The 17,727-nt window shown below is 36.7% G+C and overlaps 2 protein-coding genes across 2 annotated transcripts; both read right to left on the reverse strand.

Moving 5' to 3' along the window:
• Positions 1–10,886: 10,886 nt before the first annotated feature.
• Positions 10,887–15,364, reverse strand: LOC124295053. Its single transcript, XM_046743212.1, has 4 exons — positions 15,106–15,364; positions 13,674–14,901; positions 12,762–13,553; positions 10,887–12,690 (listed from the first exon to the last, which is right to left on the reverse strand). The coding sequence occupies exons 1-4, from the start codon at positions 15,362–15,364 to the stop codon at positions 10,887–10,889; spliced, it is 4,083 nt and encodes a 1,360-aa protein (XP_046599168.1).
• A 200-nt stretch (positions 15,365–15,564) lies between these two features.
• On the reverse strand, positions 15,565–16,152 carry LOC124295054. The gene has a single exon (XM_046743213.1). The coding sequence runs from the start codon at positions 16,150–16,152 to the stop codon at positions 15,565–15,567; it is 588 nt and encodes a 195-aa protein (XP_046599169.1).
• Positions 16,153–17,727: the final 1,575 nt, after the last annotated feature.

Raw genomic sequence — 17,727 nt, forward strand, 5'->3', positions numbered from 1 at the left:
CTAAGGCAGCGATCGAATAAGGATATGGCGACAGATTTTTTATGTTTTATGGGATGATATGAATTAAAGTGAATGTATCTCCCAGACCAGGTTGGTTTGTGATGCCAATCTAAAATTATAGTGTCCTTATGGTTAATAACCATAGTGTCAAGAAAACTAATCTTACCATCTTTTTCCAACTCAAAGGTGAACTGTATACGTGGGTGAAAATTGTTAAACTTAGTCAGAAGGAGTTGTAGGTTTTCCTTCTTGACACACGTTATAATATCGTCTACGTATCGATAGTAAAAAGGGAGGCTAAACGGAAGATGTGAAATGATTTTTTTTTCAAAATGTTCAAGTACTAAATTCGCTACTACTGGGCTAATTTGTGAGCCCATTGCTACGCCAAAAATTTGTTGGTAGAATTTATCTTTGTAAGCGAAATAGCATGAATCTAAACAAAGTTTAGTGGCTGCGAGGAATTCTTTTTTATTTATGTTGGTGTGAGATTTTAAGTTGGGCCAGTTTTTACTGATTATAGATATTGCTAAATTGGTTGGAATGTTGGTGAACAGTGATTTGACATCTAAGGATACTAACAGGTGTTCAGGAGGGATTGGTGTATTCCTGATTTTGTTTACAAAAGACCAAGTGTCCTTGATGTGATAGTTAGAAGTACCTGTTATGTTAGATAGAACACAAGAGCAAAATCTTGAAATTTTGTAGGTGGGAGAATTGATGTTACAAACAATTCGTCTGAGAGGTACATTTTCCTTATGAATTTTAGGTAGAAAATATATTTTGGGAGGAAGAGAGTTGTAAGTTTTGAGGTTTTTAGCAGAGTTGGAATCTATAAATTTTTTCTGTTGCCATAGGCTTATCATATCATTAACTTGTTTTTGTATTTTAATGGTGGGATCACGAGAGATAAGAGTATAAGTACTAGAGTCATTAAGAATATCTTGGCATTTTTGTTCAAACTCCATCTTATCCATGACGACTGTAATGTTGCCTTTGTCGGCATCGGTGACTACTAGGTGGTTATTTTGTTTTAACAATTCTTTGGTTTGTTTTACTTTGGAAGTTATTTGAACGTGAGATTTGGGAGGATGTTTGCCAAGTCTGTTGCCAATGAGTTGGCTAATATTTGATCTTACTTTTTCTTTGGTGATTCCACTTTTGTTGATGAGAGCTAATTCTACGCTACTTACAGTATCATCAATAGGTAACTTTAAATTGTTATATGGTAAACCATGATTCGGACCGAGTGATGAGGTATCTTTGGCAGGGCCCGGCCGAAAGGTCGATTATTATTTTTACGTTTTGCAAATTATTAAACGTCTTCTCCTGACCGGAATTTAGACTAACTTCATCTTCATTCTACCTCCTGGTCACGAACTTCTTTCATATATACATATATATATATATTATAATTTTCAATTTACCTTTAAAAAAAGAAATTTAAGAAAAAAAATTTTTTTTTACACTAGTTCAATTTTTTTAAATCATATATGATTATTGGGAGAATCCTATATATTTTTTAATCATCTGGTCACATATTAATTGAAATAAAAATATTATTCATTAGAAAAATGCCATTTAATTTACTTTATGAATCGTAAATTTGGAACATTTATACAATGGATTAAAACTTATTGTGAAATTGAAGGAATACATCCAGATAGATGAATGATTATTTATTCAATTTCATATTTTTAATTTTCAAGAATTAATTATTCCCCAATTTAATAAAAATAATTTATCTACGTTAATCATTTTTTATTTTATTAAATTATTTAACTTAATTACCTTCATTTATATTCTATTCTATCAATGTATGATATTATTGTATAATAATAATGTGTAATATTCATGTATAATATTGATGTACATGTATATATCAATATGTATTAAAATTTTTAATTTACTTTCATAAAAAGAGAAAATTAAGAAAAAAAATTGTTTACATCAGTTTAATTTTTTAAAATTTCAGATAATTATTCAAAAAATCCTATATATTTTTCAATTATCTGCCCACATATTAATTGAAATAAAAATATTATTCATTAGAAAAATGCCTTCTAATTCAGTTTATGAATTGTAATTTGGAACATTTATACAATGAATTAGAACTTATTATGAAATTTAAAGATAACAAACGGATAGATAAATGATCATTTATTTAATTACATATTTTTGATTTTTAAAAATTAATTATTCTTCAGTTTAAGAAACATAAGTTATTTACATCAATCATTTTTTATTTTATGAAATTATTTCACTTAATTACCTCCATTTATATTCTATTATATTAACGTATGATATTATTGTATAATAATAATGTGTAATATTCATGTTTAATATGAATGTACTAGGGGCTTCGCCCCTGCGCGCTTCGCGCGCCAACCTCATCTCGGCGCTACGCGCCTCGTTGTTCGGCGCTTCGCGCCTCACTATTTCCTTACGCATTGTCTAGTAGACACGCGAATTCCTTCATGTTGATTTGATGACAGGTCTGCACTTGCTGTCCACTTCAATTCCTTCTGTGCTTACTTTCCTTTTTTTCATTAATCTAAGCTTCCATTCATTGGTTTAAAATTGGTGTTCCTTCTCTATTGATATCGATTTATCTCCTTGACTTGCTGAATTATTTTTGCTACCGCTCTGCTCGTTATTCTCCAAAATCACCTTCTTTATATTATTTTTTGCTCTATATTTGTGTTGCTGTTTACTCCGCAAAACACCTCTTTCTCTTGTGGTTAACATAGATCCTAGTCGTCCTCTTGCCTGGTTATAGAAATATTTGTTCATTATTCTTCTCTGGCTTATTTGGTTATGTGCACTTACAATTTTATTTTCCTTTTTCTTTTGTGATACGTCCGACCATCCACCGTCTCCATCGCCTTGTCTGCTGGTTGAAACTCCTCCTTTCTGTTCGTTGGTTGAAAAGCCAGTATGATATTTTTTGTTCGCTTCCCTATATTTTCGCTGCTGTTCTCGTCGTCTAATTTTTCGCTCTTCTATGTCCATCGCATTGGTTGGTCGTCCTCTTGATTTATTTTCCAAGTCAATAATCACAATCGATTCTTCTAATTCTTCGACACTCTTCGTTGAATCATTTTTACTACCGTTCTGCCGGTTATTCTCCAAAATCACCTTCTTTGTATTATTTTTTTCTGTATATTTGCGTTACTGTTCATTCTGCAAAACACCTCTTTCTCTTGTGGTCAACATCGATCCTGGTCGTCCTCTTACCTGGTTATACGAATATATGATGGATATTATTCTATGGCTTATTTGGTTCTTCGCACTTACAATTTTATTTTCCTCTGTCTTTTTTGATACTTCCAACCATCCACCATCTTCATCGCCTTGTCTGCTGCTTGAAACTCCTCCTTTCTCCATTGTCATCGTAAATCCTGGCTGTCCTTTTGACTGTTTGGTGATATATTTAGATTTACTATTATTTGATTGGTACTTTTCATACTTATTACTCACTATCTGAATTTTATTTTGGTTCTGTAAGACATCAAAGTGTCCACTGTCTGCGTCGCCGGTGAAGAGTAGCAAAATTGTGTTTCATTTTGTGATCCGATCCGGTGTGGATGAATTTGTTCTTCGCGATACACGATTAAACATATCTTAAAAATGTCCGCAGCGGCAGCTAATTCTGCTTCTCCCCCGTATATTAGATTTTTATTCATATGTGATTTGTAATCACCAGGTGACCTAATCACAGCACCGTTTGACTCATTACCTGTAATAAAACCCGCAACTGTAGACCAATTATCCACCATATTTGAAACGATACTCAGTCTCACCTCTGCGTGTCGATCTTGAGTGCCGTATACACAATACGCCAACGCGCGAAAAAGACAATTCCCGTCGGGAATCATCTTGATAATTTTCGTTTGCATGTTCATTTTTTGCGTGTCAGAAACAAATACCTATAAGATATTTGTCAAAGACTGTCATAAACAGCCGATGACAGCTGTCAAAGGGTTTGCTAGATGCATTTTGTTTTGTTTTCGGGATCTCACCCCACCGCCAACTTCATGCGTATACTATTGTTATTATAATCTTTTCTTACTATTGTTATTATAATCTTTTTCTACGTTTATTTGTTTGAAACTTTTTTATTAGATAGAGATATATATATATATATATATTAAAATTTTTAATTTACTTTCAAAAAAAGAGAAAATTAAAATAAAAAAATTTTTTACATTTGCTCAATTTTTTAAAATTATAGATAAGTATTAAAAAAATCCTATATATTTTCTAATTATCTGCCCACATATTCATTGGAATAGAAATATTATTCATTAGAAAAATGCCATTAATTTACTTTATGAATTGTAATTGGGAACATTTATACAATGGATTACGACTTATTATGAAATTTAAAGAAAACATACAGATAGATAATGGATTATTTATTTAATTTCATGTTTTCAATTCTTAAAAATTAATTATTCTTCAATTTAAAAAAAATAATTTATTCAAATCAATCATTTTTTATTTTATCAAATTATTTAACTCAATTACCTCCGTTCATGTTTTATTATAATAATCCTTAATGATACTGTATAATATTCATGTATAATAATGATGAATATATATATATTATAATTTTTAATCTACTTTTAAAAAAAGAGAAATTTTTAGAAAAAAAATTTTTTTTACATTAGTCAAATTTTTTAAAATTGTATATAATTATCAAAAATTCTATATATTTCTCAATTATCTGCTCACATATTATTTTAAATGAAAATATTTTCTCATTACAAATATGCCATTTAATTTACTTCATGAATTGTAATTTGGAACATTTATACAATGGATTAGAACTGATTATGATATTTAGAGAAAACATACAGATAGATGACTGATTATTTATTGAATTTCATATTTTTAATTTTTGTCGATTAATTATTCTTCAATTTAAGAAAAATAATTTATTCAAATTATTCATTCTTTATTTTATTAAATTATTTAACTTGATTACCTCTATTTATATGCCATTATATTGATGTATAATATAATTGTATAATAATAATGTATAATAATAATGTATACATATGTATTATAGATTTTAATTAACTTTTAAAAAAAAAATTTTGAGAAAAAAAATTTTTTTTACATTAGTTAAATTTTTTAAAATCATATATAATTATTAGAAAAATCCTATATATTTTTCAATTATCTGCTCACACATTAATCGAAATGAAAATATTATTCATTAGAAAAATGCCATTTAATTCACTTTATGAATTGTAATTTGGAACATTTATACAACGGATTAGAACTTATTATGAAATTCAAAGAAAACATACAGATAGATAAATGATTATTTATTTAATTTCATATTCTCAATTTTTAAAAATTAATTTTCCTTTAATTTGAGGAAAATAATTTATTCAAATAATTCATTTTTCATTTTATAAAATTATTCAACCCAATTACCTCTATTTATATTCCATTACATTAACGTATAATATTAATGTATATATATATATTATAATTTTCAATTTACTTCTGAAAAAAGAAAAATTAAACAAAAAAAATTTTGTTAACATTAGTTGAATTTTTTAAAATCATATATAATTATTCAAAAAATCCTATATATTTTTGAATTATCGGCTCACATATTAATTAAGATAAAAATATTATTCATTAGAAAAATGCCATTTAATTACTTTATGAATTGTGATTTGGAACATTTATACAATGGATTAAAACTTTTTATGAAACTTAAAGGAAACATACAGATAGATAAATGATGATTCATTTAATTTCATATTTTTAATTTTTAAAAATTAATTATTCCCCAATTTGAGAAAAAGAATTTATTTAAATTATTGATTTTTTGTTGAATAAATTATTTAACTTAATTACCTCCATTTATATTCTATTATATTAACGTATTATATTAATGTATAATATTAATGTTCAATATTAATGTATATATATATACTGTAACGTGGCATTTTTGATGCCCGTTACAAGGGGCTTCGTGAACCCTGGGCGGAACCAAAAATTTAGGAATTTCCGAAATTGAGTCGCGAAGTTTTTGAAAAAGAGCGCCAGGACTAGAGTCACGCATCCGAAACTACGAGAGGGGACACCTTAGCGACCAGCGTAAGATATTTCAGGTTTTTTTTTTGTTTTTTCATTTTTCGAGCTACAGCGGCATCAGGCAGGAAGTCGACACCGAATTCGAGGAAATTGCGAAGTGGCGGACTAGCGACAATTGCGAAGGAAGGATGTCGTGGCTGCGGAGGGGGAGCCGACGCAGATCCCCGCATCGCGGGAATCCAAGGTGGACGCGATTCCCGCTGGCGGCCAGCGCGCCGTAGCCTCTTCCCCTCCACACCGCCAACAATTGACCAGCGAACTTGCGACGGACCGACTAGCGACGAGGGAGCACCACGCTTACCGCCAAGACGTCATGGAGCTGCGCGGAGGACGAGATTGCGAGCTAGCTTCAAGTTCTGCGCAGCGATGCTATCGAAGGTGCGCGTCTAGTTGCGCGATCGACGAAATCGATGACGGATCGATTATTGCGTATTCTTGTGGGTATGACGTCACGTATGGGATAGCGTATCGAGATCCGTGTTGCGGCAGATCGTAGGTTTTTGAAACCACTCTAGTTCTGGCGGTCGTGATTAGTGGTCACGTTTTGGGGGAGTTTCGCGAAGCAATGGAGTCGTCCAAAAATCGCGAGGGGAATGAAAAGGGGGTTGCAAGGATGTAGAAGGTAAGCGCTGCTTCTATCCCCGCGATTGAATTTCGAGCATAATTGCGAAAAGGCTTGCCGAGTAACGGATAGCCGTTTTGGATTTGCGTTGTAGAGAAGTACTCGGAATTCTTTTGCCGATTCTTTTGCTTGATGACCGTAGCCTGAGTACGCGGGTTAGAGTAAAGTAAATTTTGAGTTTCTGAAAAAGTTGAGTAGAGTCGCGGGTTTTAGTTGAATCCTTCTCGTTAGTGAAACCAAGTATAGCCGAATTTCGCCGTACCGGGTCGAGCCGCGTTGTCGTTTTTTTTTTTTTTTTGTTGTGACACCTCTTGAGTAGGTCGAGAAGTACCGAATTGGAGTGCTCGGATTAGCGGGTAACGTTTTGGGGGATTTTGAAAAGAATTAAGTTCGGATGCGTCGCGATTGCGTATAGTTCAGGTTACGTTTAGTTGCGCCTGCATTGAGTTCCGTACCCGTTATTTAAGATAATGTAGTTTGAGTTGCCTTACTTTGAGCTTGTGTTTAGTTGAAGTTAAATGTAGTGATGCTTGCACTTAGTTAAGTTTACGTTTAGTTAAGATAGTGTTTAGTCGAGGTTAGGTGATGTATAGTCGAAATTGCCGTTGCGTTGAGCAGCAGTTGAGACGAGAAGTTTGAGCATTGAGTTTTAGTTGCGTTTAAAACATAGTAGCGTTCACGGATTCGTTGAGATTTAGGATAGCTCGCGGTAGCGTCGAAGCTCCGAGTCGGGTGAGATCTCGAGTGAGATTGAGGACGCCGTCTGTTCGGTAGCTCGACGGCGCACCGTCGAATAATTAGTTTTAGTTTCGTTTCGAGCAATAATCGCCATGGAGAACAAATGGCGAATTTGCAAATTAAGAATTGCGTATGAGGATTTTGTGATCGTCGAGGGACGTTTTAGTTAGGGAGCCGCGAGCTCATTAGAGTAAGAAATAGAGTAGGTTACGTGTAATTTTCTGTTTAGTTTTAGACTCGCGATGAGCGATTTTTGAATTATATTTTTTTTTGTTTTGTATCACCGCTATTGTGAAATATGAGATTTTATTTTACATTTGTTAAATAGCGTGTGTATTTCGAGTGTCTCTCTCTCTCCAAAAATTACCCCTCCCCTCTCCGCGGTACTGAGCTATCGAGCATATGCCCGAGGAATAGCGTATTAATGATTTCGAGGCGTGTTAATCACGCCAGGCGCCCAACAAAAACTTTGCGATATTGTTTTAGATCCAGGGTACATCGTGGACGCCAAATTATTGTGCACGCGGTGAGTTCTCGGTCATTTTCTCCGAGTGACCGAGGAGCGGGAAAAATCCACGTCACAATACATATATTATAATTTTTAATTTACTCTCAAAAAAAGTGAAATTAAAAAAAAAAAATTTTTTCACGGTAGTTAAATTTTTTAAAATTATATATAATCATTAAAAACATCCTATACATTTTTTGATTATCTGCTCACATATTAATTAAGATAAAAATATTCTTCATTAGAAAAATGCCATTCAATTCACTTTATGAATTGTGAATTGGAACATTTATACAATGGATTAAAACTTTTTATGAAATTCGAAAAAAAACATACAGATAGATAAATGATTATTTATTGAATTTCATGTTTTTAATTTTTACAAATTAATTATTCTTCAATTGAAAAGAATAATTTATTTAAATTATTCATTTTTCATTTTATCAAATGATTTAACCCACTTACCTAACTTCTATTCTATTATATTAATGTATAATATCAATGTATATTAATAATGTATAATATTAATGTATAATATTCATGTATATATGTATATTATAATTTGCGATTTACTTTTAAAAGAAGAGAAATTCGAAAAATAAAATTTTGTTCACATTACTTAGATTTTTTGCAATCATATATAATTATTCAAAAAATCCTATATATTTTTAAATTATCCACTCACATAATAATTGAAATAAAAATATTATTTATCAGAAAAATGCCATTTCATTCACTTTATGAATTGTAGTTTGGAACATTTATACAATGGATTGAGACTTCTCACGGAATTTATAGAAACCATTCAGTTAGATAAATGATTATTCATTTAATTTCATATTCTTAATTTTCAAAAATTAATTATTCCTCAATTTAAGAAAAATAATTTATTCAAATTAATCATTTTTTGTTTATTAAATTATTTAACTTAATTACCTCCATTGATATTCTATGATATCAATGTATAATATCAATGTATGATATTAATGTATAATATTGATGTATATATATACATTTATTTTGAATTTACTTCTAGACGGAGAGAAATTTAAGAAGAAAAAATTTTGTTCACATTAGTTAAATTTTTTTAAATTATATATAATTATTCGAAAAATCCTACACATTTTTGAATTACCTGCTCACATATTAATTAAAATGAAAATATTAATCGTTAGAAAAATGCCATCTAATTCACTTTATGAATTGTAGTTTGGAACATTCATACAATGGATTGAAACTTTTCATGAAATTCATAAAAAACCATACAGATAGATGAATGATTATTTATTTGATTTAACATTCTTAATTTTTAAAAATTATTTATTCCTCAATTTGAGAAGAATTATTTATTTAGATTAATCATTTTCTGTTTATTCAATTATTTAACTTGATTACCTCCATTCATCCTCTATTATATAAATGTATAATATTAATGTATAATATTAATGTATAATTTTGATGTATATATATATATATATATATTTATTTTTAATTTACTTTTAAAAAAAAAGAAATTCAAAAAAAAAAATTTTTTTTACATCAGTCAAATTTTTTTGAAAATATGTATAATTATTCAAAAAATCCTACATATTTTTGAATTACCTGCTCACATATCAATTGGAATAAAAATATCAATCATTAGAAAAATGCCACTCAATTCACATTATGAATTGTGATTTGGAACATTTATACAATGGATTAAAACTTTTCATGAAATTTAAAGAAAACATTCGGAAAGATGAATGACCGTTTATTAATTTCACATTTTTAATTTCCAAAAATCAGTCATTTCTCAATTTGAGAAGAATGATTTATTCGAGTTATTCATTCTTTGTTTAATAAATTATTCAACTCAATTACCTCCATTCATATTCTATTATATTCATGTGTAATATCAATGTGTGATATTAATGTATAATATTAATGTATAAATATACATTATAATTTCTAATTCACTTTCAAAAAAAGGGAAATTCTGAAAAAAAATCATTTTTACAATCGTTAAATTTTTTAAAATTATATGTGATTATTAAAAAAATCCCATATATTTCTTAATTATCTGCTCACATATCAATTGAAATAAAAATATTATTCATTAGAAAAATGCCATTCAATTTACTTTATGAATTGTAAATTGGAACATTTATACGATAGATTAGAACTCATTATATAATTCAAAGAAAACATACGGATAGATAAATGATTATTTATGCAATGTCATGTATTTAATTTTTAAAAATCATTCATTCTTCAATTTAAGAATAATAATTTATCTGAATTAATCAATTTTTCATTACATTCAATTGTTCTCTTAATTAGCTCCATTTTTACTCTTTTATCCTAAGGTATAATATGAATGTATAATAATTGTCTAGAAAGGTGGCAAAAAGATATGGATCATCGACGTGGGATCCGCGGATTAGTGATGAGAACGAGTGTGAATGAAACGAAAGTGATGTTGAGATGAAGAGAGATAATGAATACCGATAATTGAGATTTTTATTGGTTTCGATGAGGCGATACAAACCGGATCGCAAGAGAACGTTACAGAGAGTGAAGATTTTACAGAGCGAGAGAACACATAGATTATACACATACATGATTTCGAGATAGTAGACAATACATGAGATACAGCTGATGGGTTTTGAGTCGCGACACGGGCAAGCGGCGAGATTTGACGCAGAGACGGCAAGTAAACATTGCACGCGAGTGTGCGTACATGTGCGAGGACGATTTTGAGTGTCGCGAGACACACATTTAACTATTCGATACCTTGCCGAAACATACCGCCCGCTTCGCTATCGGTAACGATCGCGAAATTAGATTATGCCGCCCGCCGTGCGTTATTTATTCTTAGAGTCAATAATTGTCTTCAGAGGACACTGGAAGCACACACAATTATACGATTGGACGTTTTAACACAGAGGATTTCGTTTTAACGGTCACAACGCGAACAAGACCGTCGGTTCTCGGATGCACTTCGATCACTTTCGCGAGGGGCCACACAGATGTAGGTAGATTTTCGTTTTTTACGAGAACGATGGATCCGATTTTGATGTTTCCGTGATGAGTCTGCCATTTCGAGAGGTTTTGGAAGGACTGAAGATACTCCGTACTCCACCGTTTCCAAAAATGCTCCAGCATTTGACGCGAGTGTTGCCAATGCGATAGCCGTTGAACTGGCACCTCGATGAGTGACGGCTCAGGAATTGTGTTCAATGCTGAGCCGACGAGAAAGTGTCCTGGAGTCAAGGCACTTGGATCCCGTGGATCGTCCGAAATAGCGCAAAGAGGTCGAGAATTAAGCGTGGCTTCTACTTGCGTGAGGAACGTCGCGAATTGCTCGAACGTTTGAGTAGCTTCTCCGATGACTCGTTTGAGGTGAAATTTGACTGATTTCACTCCGGCTTCCCATTTTCCACCGAGATGAGGCGCGGAGGGAGGATTAAACCGCCACTGGGTTCCGTGTGATGCGAGGATGTTTGCTATTTCTGCGAAATCCTTTGACGATACAGCGAGAAGACGGCGAAGTTCTGAGTCTGCGCCGACGAAATTCGTTCCACAATCGCTTGCGATTGAGGCACAAATTCCTCGTCGAGATGTGAAGCGTTTGTACGCCGCGATGAATGCCTCCGTCGTGTAGTCCGAAAGTAGCTCGAGATGCACAGCCGAGGTCGTGAAGCAGATGAAGATAACGATATATCCCTTGCATGATTTCGCTTCTCTTCCGCGGGAGGCTCGAATCGAGAATGGACCAGCGTAGTCAACGCCAGAGTAAAGAAACGGCCTTGATTGCGTGACTCGAGACTGAGGGAGTCGGCCCATCTGTTGGCTGCTGAGGGTGGTGCGATGACGCGCACAAGGAACGCAACGATGTATGAACATGCGGATCGGTACTCTTCCTCCCAGGATCCAGTACCGCTGTCGGATTGTAGCGAGAGTGAGTTCCGGACCTTCGTGGAGCGTCAACCGATGATGATGATCGATGATCAATGTGGAGAACGATGATTCGGGAGGCAAGATAAACGGGTGCTTTTCGTCATACGAAAGCAATGAGTGATTCAGTCGACCACCGACTCTGAGGAATCCGTTCGAATCGATAAACGGCGTGAGTCGCGATAGTGGATGACTTCGAGTAAGACTTGAGCATGTCTCGATTTGGCGAATTTCTTCTGCAAAGTATGCCTGCTGAGTCACCTTGGTCCAAAACAGTTGGGCGTCGCTCAATTCGAGAGTAGAGATCGGTCCGACAGTGATAGACGTGTTTACGCGATTCGATGTCGTCTTCGCGAGGAACCGATTTGCTGCGCGTTTACACAATGATGTGACTTTGAGGAGAGTCGATAGTTTTGAGTAGCGATCGACGAGATCCCAGATTTGTAGCGGCTTAGCAGTTGCGATGTGCGTCGACAGCCCTTTTCTTTCCTCGAAATGAATGTTTTCTTCCGGTCGCGGAGATAAGGATTGCCAATTGACAGAAGGCTTCGAGAGCCAGGATGGTCCGAAGGTCCAAAGTTCTGATTTATGGAGTTGCTCCGGAGATGCACCACGAGACGCAAGATCAGCGGGGTTTTCAAAACCCGAGATGGGATACCAACGAGCGCGCGCGAACTCTTGGATTTCCGTTACGCGATTACGAACGAATTCTTTCCACCGCGATGGGTGGCTTTCCCACCCATCCACGCGATCCACGCGAGCGCGACTGTGGAATCCGTCCGCAGACAAACCGGGGTGTTTTCGAAATTAAGAGTCTTCTCCACATGACACATCAACCGGACGAGAAGATTCGCAGCACAGAGTTCGAGACGACGAATTGTCACCTTCTTTAGCGGCGCTACTTTAGTTTTCGCGCACACTAGTAAAACGCGCACTTCGTGAGTGTTGATATTCGTTCGCGCGTAGATCACTGCGCCTAATGCACTTTGAGAGGCGTCCGCGAAACCGTGGATCTCTATCCCGAGAGATGCTGAACTTAACCCCACCCATCGTGGGATGGTGAAAGCTGAGATGCCTTGAAGATCTTGTAGAAACCCGATCCATCGCGAGGACAACGAAGCTGAGAGCAGCTCGTCCCAGTCGAAACCGAGTGCCCACAATTTCTGCACAAAGATTTTGGCTCTAATCGTGATCGGCGAGAGCCATCCGAGAGGATCAAAGAGCTGCGCGGTTTGTGAGAGAACTTTTCGTTTCGTGGAATTGTCCCGAGTTTGATGAATTTGCGGAGAGAACGCGAACGCGTCGATGTCTGGTCTCCACGCAAGACCGAGAGCCCGAAAGAATGGACTTTGATCGAGATTCAGATGCATCGCGGTCTCTTGATGGTTTCGAGAAATGTCAACGAGAGTTTCTGGGTGGCTTGAAGTCCACTTTTGAAGTTCAAAGCCGCCCGCCTTGAGCAATTGATTGAGTTCGTTGATTTTCTCGCAACCTTGATCAACGTCATCTGCTCCTGGGAGGATGTCGTCGACGTACGTGTTCTCGAGAATGACGTGGCTCGCAAAGGGATACTGCTTACCTTCGTCCTGAACGAGTTGATGAAGAACACGGATCGCGAGATATGGAGCGCTTGCAAGACCATACGTTACCGTAGTCAGTTGATATTCTTCAATCGGTAGCTCTGGTTCTTCTCTCCAGAGGATTCGCTGAAAACCTTGGTCATCATTGTGGACCAAAATTTGTCGTTACATCTTGACGATGTCTGATGAGAACGCGACTGGATATTGTCGCCAGCGTAAGAGAACGTCCGCAAGGTCGGTTTGCACTTTTGGACCGACGAGAAGATTGTCATCGATAGAGAGTCCGAGGTTGGTTCTTTGAGACCCGTTGAACACGACACGCAACTTTGTTGTTGAACTGCTGTCGCGAACTACACCGTGATGGGAAAGATAAAACACGCGGGAATTGTCTTCAGGTGTATTGATAGCGCGACGCATGTGCCCGAGTTCACGATATTCACGAAGGAAGCTCGAGCAAGCCTCCTTGAGTTTCGCGTCGCTACCGAACCGTTTCTCTAAACGAAGGAGCATTTGATGCGCGGGATTCCGCGAGTTGCCGAGCTCTACCGAATTGTCCTTGAGCGGCAGCCGAACTACGTAACGACCGGACGCAGTTCGAGAAACCGTTTCGCGAAAGTGTTGCTCACAACGCTCTTTTTCGGAAGTTAGTGCCAAAGGTTTCGACACTTCTTCCTGCTTCCAAAACTGCTGCACGAGATCGAGCAGTTCATGATCGAGTGAGCATTGGAAGCCTTGGACTACGCCATACGAGGGGCTTGCTGCTTCCGCTGAAACGCAGCCAAAGAGGACCCAACGGAACTGAGTTTCTTGCGCGATTGGTGTTTCTGGTGCTCCTCTTCGAACTGCTTGACCAATGATGTTGCTGTAGATGTCAGCTGCGAGAATTACGTCGATTTGACTGGGATGTGCAAAGCTTGGATCCGCGAGGTTGAGTCCTCGTAGATGAGGCCAGTCTTCGACGAGAAGTCGAAATGAGGGTAGATACGATGTGAGTCGTGGAAGCACGAGTGCCTCCACCTGACACGAGAACGAGGGGTGAGCACGAGATTGGAGTTGCAATGTCGCGATGCCGCGAGTCACTGCCGATTGATGAGCTCCGACGCCAACGATCGGTATCGTTGCTTGATGCCGACGTAGTCGCAATTGTTGCGCTAGCGACTCCGTGACGAATAAACTTTCGGATCCTTGATCGAGTAGAGCGCGAGCGATGATTCTTTCTCCAGTCTCCGGATTCGAAGCGATCGATTGCACTGTGGCGAGAAGAACTGGAGAGCGCTTGATCATTGTAGGCTGAGCTGAGTGGTTGCTCACCTGAGAGGCGCTGTTCGAGATCGGTGCGTTCTGCACTGCAGGTTGCGCCACTGCGGCCTGTCCTTGAGATGTGCCGCTGTTGGCAGCTGTCGAGATTGAGGAAGAGTTTCGATGCAGCAAGGAATGATGTCGACCGATGTTGCACACGCGACACGTTCTGTTGGATCGACAGTCCTTCTGCTAATGTGGACCGAGACAATTGAAGCAAAGCTTTTTCGCAGAAACCACTTCCCTTCTTTGATCCAGAGATTTGTCGCGAAAGGTCGAACAGAACGCGATTTAGTGGTTGCCTTGGCAACAAGCACACGACTGTTCCTTTGATTGCGCTGTATGTGACCTTGTCGTCTTAAGATTTGACCTTCCTTGCGATGAGTGCGGTTTCGACGTCGTGATTTGATTATGAGCATGAGCTTGCTCCACGGCTTCGAGGGTGTGGATGCGACCGATGAGAAACGCCTTGAGCTCCGCAAACGTGGGGGGCTCGAGTTTCTCGCTAACACTTTTCTCCCACTCTTCGAGAGATGCTGGGTCGAGCTTGCGAATCGTCATGTGCACGATGATGTGGTCCCTAATTTCTCGGGACTATCGAGAAGTTCGAGCGCGCCAAGAGCTTCGCAAGTATTGCTGTGCAAGCTCTTCAGTTCTGATGACGACTTTTTCGTGACACGAGGAATCGCGAAAAGTGTGGCGAGATGAGAATCCGTCAAAAGTCTCTTGTTTTCGTACCGCGAGACGAGAGTTTCCCAGGCTCAAGGGAAGTTTTCTGCGGTGAGAGAAATGTTTTTGATAAGTTGTAACGGTTCATCGGTCACACTGGTTTTGAGGTAGTGCAGTTTTTCCACTTCCAAAAGTTGCGAATTTTCGCGAACCATCGACGAGAAGAGGTCGTAAAACGGCTCCCATTCTGAGTAGCTGCCCGCGAAAGTGGGCAGTTTGATACGCGGTAACCGTTTTGATGATCCTCCTGTTGGTGCGTCTTGAGGAGCTGCAGCGGCTTGCACGGGTGCTGCAGGCGCAGGCTTTAGCGATTCGAGAAGATGAAGCATCACTCCTTCGCCACTCAAGAAGTGTTCTTCACACAGCCCGTAATAATCTTTCGCCAAGTAAGAAAGCTTTTTGATCGCGTCGAGTTGATCACCTTTTGCTGCGAACTTGATTTCGCTGATCTTTTCGTGATTCTCTTGGAACTTATTCCAACTTGAATTTAAGGCATTAAGCCGCGACTTCACCTGCCCGTAAGTGATTTTTGCCTCGCCGAGCTTGCGCAGGTTGTCGACGGCACAAGAGATGCGCCAAATGTAGTCGTTTTGACGTTCGATATGTTCTTCGATCGACATGTTGATGTACGAGAGGATTTAAACTCACGCGACGAACTGAGTTTTCACGAACGAGACACAAACACACTGATAGTAGCGCGACGCGATTCACACTTCGAGAGATCGGTGATGTTGACGCTCAGACCTTAGTCACGGTCACTACAGAGGATACCGCACGTTTGAATTCAACGGACGCGACTGATTTTTGTTGATGGTTTTCACCGATAACGAGATTGTTCACTTTGATAACGTGAACTTTCGCAACTTGATGCACACGCGATAGTTCCGTTTCACTCACTAGCTAATTCGTTTTCCCGTAAGTCGCAACGATTCGAAAGATTCGACTCGATTTGCGAAGAACCAAAAAACGTTTAGAGATGTGGCAAAAAGATATGGATCATCGACGTGGGATCCGCGAATTAGTGATGAGAACGAGTGTGAATGAAACGAAAGTGATGTTGAGATGGAGAGAGATAATGAATACCGATAATTGAGATTTTTATTGGTTTCGATGAGGCGATACAAACCGTATCGCAAGAGAACGTTACAGAGAGCGAAGATTTTACAGAGCGAGAGAACACATAGATTATACACATACATGATTTCGAGATAGTAGACAATACATGAGATACAGCTGATGGGTTTTGAGTCGCGACACGGGCAATCAGAGATTTGACGCAGAGACGGCAAGTAAACATTGCACGCGAGTGTGCGTACATGTGCAAGGACGATTTTGAGTTTCGCGAGACACACATTTAACTATTCGATACCTTGCCGAAACAATAATAATGTGTAATATTAATGTATAATACCAATGTATATTATTGATGTATAATATTATTGTATAATATTAATGTACATATATATATTGAAATTTTTAATTTACATTTTAAAAAAAATAATGAGAAAAGATTCATAGTATCATCGAAAAACAAAAAAAACATTGAATTTTTTTGTAAGTTCTACTTTGACCTCGAATAACTTTTGAAGGAGTGTGACTATCGAAAACTTTGTGAGGCCTTTTTTGTAGAGCGTCAAATTTCCTACAAAAATATGCTTTGGCCCGCTAATTCAATGAGCCGTTGCAAAAATACGAAACTGCAAAATTTAAAAAAATTCATTCCTGTGTTATTTAAACGGGAAATAGAAATTCCCGATGCGCGACCTCCTAATAATAATATTAAGGGCTCTGCTTTTTACAGGCGTCTTTTCACACCTTCTCGGAAGTTTTTATGTGAGGATTTTGAAAAAAAAAATTAGCCGTTTTTTTTGAATCAGCCTAATATATATACATATATATATGTATATTGAAATTGTTAATTTACTTTTAGAAAAAAAAAAACTTATGAAAAAAAAACTTTTCTCACACTAGGTACATTTTTTGAAATTACATATAATTATTAAAAAAATCCTATATATTTTTTAATTATCCGCCTACATATTAATTAAAATAAAAATGTTATTTATTAGAGAAATGCCATTTAATTTACTTTATGAATTGTAATTTGGAACATTTATGCAATGGATTAGAACTCATCATGAAATTTGAAGAAAATATACAAATAGATAAATGATGACTTATTCAATTTCATATTT

Source organism: Neodiprion lecontei, chromosome 6 (genome assembly GCF_021901455.1).
Source record: "Neodiprion lecontei isolate iyNeoLeco1 chromosome 6, iyNeoLeco1.1, whole genome shotgun sequence".
NCBI classification, from domain to species: domain Eukaryota; kingdom Metazoa; phylum Arthropoda; class Insecta; order Hymenoptera; family Diprionidae; genus Neodiprion; species Neodiprion lecontei.

Coding starts and splice junctions, on each gene's coding strand:
- LOC124295053 (XM_046743212.1), bottom strand. CDS start 15,364: ATGACGATTCGCAAGCTCGACCCAGCATCTCTCGAAGAGTGGGAGAAA. Junction 13,554..13,673: donor TCATCAGACATCGTCAAGAT/GTAACGACAAAT, acceptor TGGTCTTGCAAG/CGCTCCATATCTCGCGATCC. Junction 12,691..12,761: donor GCTGCGAATCTTCTCGTCCG/GTTGATGTGTCA, acceptor CGGATTCCACAG/TCGCGCTCGCGTGGATCGCG.
- LOC124295054 (XM_046743213.1), bottom strand. CDS start 16,152: ATGTCGATCGAAGAACATATCGAACGTCAAAACGACTACATTTGGCGC.